At 42.6% G+C, this 4,103-nt stretch overlaps 2 protein-coding genes across 3 annotated transcripts; both read left to right on the plus strand.

The window, feature by feature from the left end:
• The first annotated feature begins 425 nt into the window (after nucleotides 1–425).
• On the plus strand, nucleotides 426–1,593 carry LOC136485054 (HVA22-like protein e). 2 transcript variants are annotated; one of them, XM_066482005.1, is made up of 4 exons: nucleotides 426–619; nucleotides 764–913; nucleotides 1,025–1,259; nucleotides 1,382–1,593. In XM_066482005.1, the coding sequence occupies exons 1-3, from the start codon at nucleotides 573–575 to the stop codon at nucleotides 1,257–1,259; spliced, it is 432 nt and encodes a 143-aa protein (XP_066338102.1). In that variant the 5' UTR covers nucleotides 426–572; the 3' UTR covers nucleotides 1,382–1,593. The 2 variants fall into 2 exon arrangements, with proteins under 2 accessions (XP_066338102.1, XP_066338101.1); XM_066482004.1 differs by having other exon boundaries at nucleotides 1,025–1,255.
• A 617-nt stretch (nucleotides 1,594–2,210) lies between these two features.
• On the plus strand, nucleotides 2,211–3,598 carry LOC136485055 (HVA22-like protein e). Its single transcript, XM_066482006.1, has 4 exons — nucleotides 2,211–2,654; nucleotides 2,800–2,826; nucleotides 2,948–3,070; nucleotides 3,213–3,598. The coding sequence occupies exons 1-4, from the start codon at nucleotides 2,608–2,610 to the stop codon at nucleotides 3,478–3,480; spliced, it is 465 nt and encodes a 154-aa protein (XP_066338103.1). The 5' UTR covers nucleotides 2,211–2,607; the 3' UTR covers nucleotides 3,481–3,598.
• Nucleotides 3,599–4,103: the final 505 nt, after the last annotated feature.

Below are 4,103 nucleotides of genomic sequence, written 5' to 3' on the forward strand. Positions count from 1 at the left end.
ACACTGTTTTTTTTTTTGACAAATTGAAAGCCGATGTCATGAGAATCCGCATGGAAGATGGAACTGAAGCTTGGAAGATGGAACTGAAGCTTGACCATCTCTAGGAGCAATTTCCCATGTTCTCTGTCCATCTAGTCCACATGAACCAAGACCATAAGCATCTTCAGATGCAGTTCCCTATTTTCTCTGTCCTTCCGATATCCAAAGCCTTAAACAACTCCCAAATTCATAAAGTACCTGACTTGGTCGGCGCGGTACCATGTTGCCACGTGTGCACATCCCCATCTCCGTCATACCGAGACAAATGCAGGCGAACCTCCAATAGCGCCACGCCAAGTGTCCTCTATCCCTGTCCACACCGTGGTTTCGTTTAGAGTATTTATTTCCTATATATATTAAACCTCAGCTTCCCCTTCCCTGAAACATCACCCAAACTCACCCAAGCAAGCAAGACACATTTGGCTCACTGACCTGTCCGTCTATCATCTCTAGCTAGCTTCCACTGAAACCTGCAAGCGACAGCACAACCAGACCACCACCAGCACAACCAGCTGAGAAGAAGGCTGTAGAAGATGGGCAAGCTGTGGACGATCCTCACTCACCTCCACTCGCTTGCAGGGTATGTCCAGTTCATCTTCACTGCTTCTGATTTTTTTTTTCTTCACTTCTTTTATTTGGTTTTGTCGTGCTTCTGTTTTCAGCCTTTTGTTAATTCAGTTATGATCGAGTGTGAAAACCATCTGCTGTTTGTTTGTTCCTGCAGGCCAACGGTGATGCTCCTTTACCCCCTGTACGCGTCGGTGCAGGCGATGGAGACCCCGTCCAAGCTGGACGACGAGCAGTGGCTGGCCTACTGGATCCTCTACTCCTTCATCACGCTCATGGAGATGGTCCTCGAGTCCCTCATCTACTGGTAATCACTTTACTGACTGATAAATCTCATCCGTGATCTTGGTGGCATAATCTTCTTGAGAAGACTTAACCGGAAGATTTGTCTCAAATGGACTCTGTTTGTTTATTTCAGGATCCCGATTTGGTACGAGCTGAAGCTGCTGTTCATCGCGTGGCTGGTGCTCCCCAACTTCAGGGGCGCCGCGTTCATCTACGACAAGTTCGTGCGGGAGCAGCTCCGAAAGCACGGCCTCACCGCCGCCGGCTCCGGCAAGAAGGACGACGGCAAGTCGTCGTCGGTGTCGCCGTCGTCCAAGGACAAGGACAAGCCCAAGAGCAAGTTCCTCGCTTTCGTCACACCCAAGTAGGTGAGCTCCTCAACACCAGATTCAGCTCTTGCCACACCTGCAGATCACGATTATTTTAAAGTACGAGTATTTCCTTTCTTTGACTGAAGATGTCATCGGTGTGTTCTGTCTGAATGTTTCAGGATCATGAAGCTTGCTGAAGATGAAGCTGGGTGCAGTGATCCCATCCCTGGACCATGTCCCGGCAACCTGTAGTGTACTCCACTAGATTTCTGTTGTTTGTTTTTGTTCTTCTCTTGAAATAGAGTTGTTCGATGTGTGTATGGCCATCCTGTATGTGTGAACATCAACTTTAACATGGAATGGAGACGAGACCACCTTTCGGTGTTGATGATGTGAATGTGTGAACTTTATGTCAAAATATACAGTGTTCTGGGACAGACTTTTCACTCTGAATAATTTCTCTGCTTCCGTTCTCTCTGAAAACGGCCCGTTTCTGTTGCTAGGGCCTAAATCTTATGATTAAGTGCAAATCTGAACAGAGTCATTTAAACATCACTTTATAGTCTCTTCTGAGACATCCCATAAAACATCACTTTGTAGTTTCCTAAAGGCCTGTCTCGATGGGCCAAAAATCGAGCCCAGCCCCTTGTGGATGGCCTGCAAATTCGTACTGTTTATGGAAATAAGGGCTTGTTTGGTTCTCTAGTTCATGGACTAAAAGTTTTAGTCTACTTTAGTTCATGAACTAAAAATTGACTAAAGTGGTGTTTGGTTCCTTGAACTAAAATGGACTAAAGTGGAGAGAGAGAGCAATAAATAAGAGTCATGGGTATCCCCAACACCTTTTAGTCCATTTTAGTCTAGTTTTATGGACTAAAGGACTAAAGGATTTTAATCCACTTTTAGTCAAGTGTTTGGCTGTTTAGTCTAATTAAAATGCAGATTTCAGTCCAAAATGTTTTAGTTCATGGGAACCAAACAGGCTATAAAACAGACTTTCCTTGCTGCTGAATGAGTTCATATTCTGTTGTTTGAACATGAAAGTATACCAGTTAATTGGACAATTTCTACTTTGCACCTGTTGGGCGGCTTCCCTTTAAGACACCTTTTGGATTGCCCGATTTTTTTACGTTTCCAACATTTTTATGTGAAAATGAAATAATTCTTATGAACAAAGGTGGCTGGGGCCTAATGTTTCACCTGCCTGGCAACCATGCAGTCAACACATCTACTGTTGACAGCTTAAAGCTCACTTGGCCGGCAACCATCTGTTTTTTTTTGCCGCCCCTTTGTACGCATCACCATCATCCAAACAACAAGCATAGGTCATGCCGTCAATAAACCACAGGCTTGCAATTGCAAACTAAGGAGGCAAGGGTGCAGTTAATTGTTAGCGTCGCTCCAAATGGGCAAGCTGTGGACGATCCTATCTCACCTTCACTCCTTAGCAGGGTATGTGATGTGCAGTTTCATTTATTCATTTGCGAATTCAGTTTCACACCTATGATTAGCTTGGCCTGTTTTTCTTTTCTACCAACGCCCAACGGTGATTCAGTTTCATAATTTTGGTTCTCTTCCCCTTTCAACGTTGCTGCAGGCCAACTGTCACTCTGCTTTACCCCTTGTAAGTTCACAGCAATTTCTACCCTCTTATCTGTAAAATCTGATACTACATGAATTTGGTGTGTTTTTATGGAAAATTTATACATGATATACTTTCCTATGGATGGGACTGCACTCTACAGATATGCATCGGTGCAGGCGATGGAGAGCTCGTCCAAGCTCGACGACGAGCAGTGGCTGGCCTACTGGATCCTGTATTCATTCATCACACTCATGGAGATGCTCCTGCAGTCCCTAATCTACTGGTAATTTTGTTATTCTGATTTCTGCCCAGTTTCCCTCTCTGCAATTCCACATAGAGGCTAACATCCAGTGGGAACAGGTCAACAGGATCCCGTTACTTATGTGCAATCATGGCCGTCTGATTAGCATCTCTATGAATTTCAGGATTCCTGTTTGGTATGAGTTGAAGCTGCTGTTCATGGCCTGGCTGGTTCTTCCAAACTTCAGGGGAGCAGCATTCATCTACAACAGGTTTGTGAGGGAGCAGGTGCAAAAGCATACTGCCATACAGGCTGCAGGTGCTGGCAGCACTAGCAACAACAACGTTATTATTAGTGCTAACGAAGATGACAAGATCCTTTCTACTTCTCCAAAAGAGAAGTCCAAGAGGAAGCTACTTTCGATGATCATTCCAAAGAAGCTCAAGCTTTGATCAATATGCACTTGTAAAAAGGAACTTTGAGTCCGTTTTATGTGTTATATTGTTTTATATATGATATCATATCTTATCTGACACCTAGGACAAGTGCTTTTTTTTTGCTGTTTCCTTATGATGTTCTTTGCAAAAAAGGCTGCATCATGTATAACCATTTTGCGCATTTGTAAATAAATGGCCGTTGACAGTTATTTTTTCCTTTTGCAAAGACTTTGAAATTAATTTGGCTACGCTGAGGTACAAGTGGGTCCACAACCTGCAGAAACAACAGAGTACTTCATCCGTCCCAAAATAAGTGATGTTTTTTACTTTTAGACATCTTGTTTAGCTGTTCATCTTATTCAAATTTTTTATGTAAATTATAAAATAAATAAATCATTATTAAAGTATCTCTAATAATAAAATAAGTCATAACAAAATAGATTATATTTATAAAAAAATGAATAAAACGAATAGTCAAATAAGATATCTGAAAATAAAAAACGTCACTTATTTTGGGATGGAAGGAGCACATAATACCTTGTCGGTTGTCACGCTGTTGGTTTCATCGTCAGCTTCTCTTCACAAATTTCAGCATTTCTTTTTCAATATTTCTTCTCAAGATGGACATAGTCTGCTTA

This window comes from Miscanthus floridulus, chromosome 10, assembly GCF_019320115.1.
Source record: "Miscanthus floridulus cultivar M001 chromosome 10, ASM1932011v1, whole genome shotgun sequence".
In the NCBI taxonomy this organism is placed as follows: Eukaryota; Viridiplantae; Streptophyta; class Magnoliopsida; order Poales; family Poaceae; genus Miscanthus; species Miscanthus floridulus.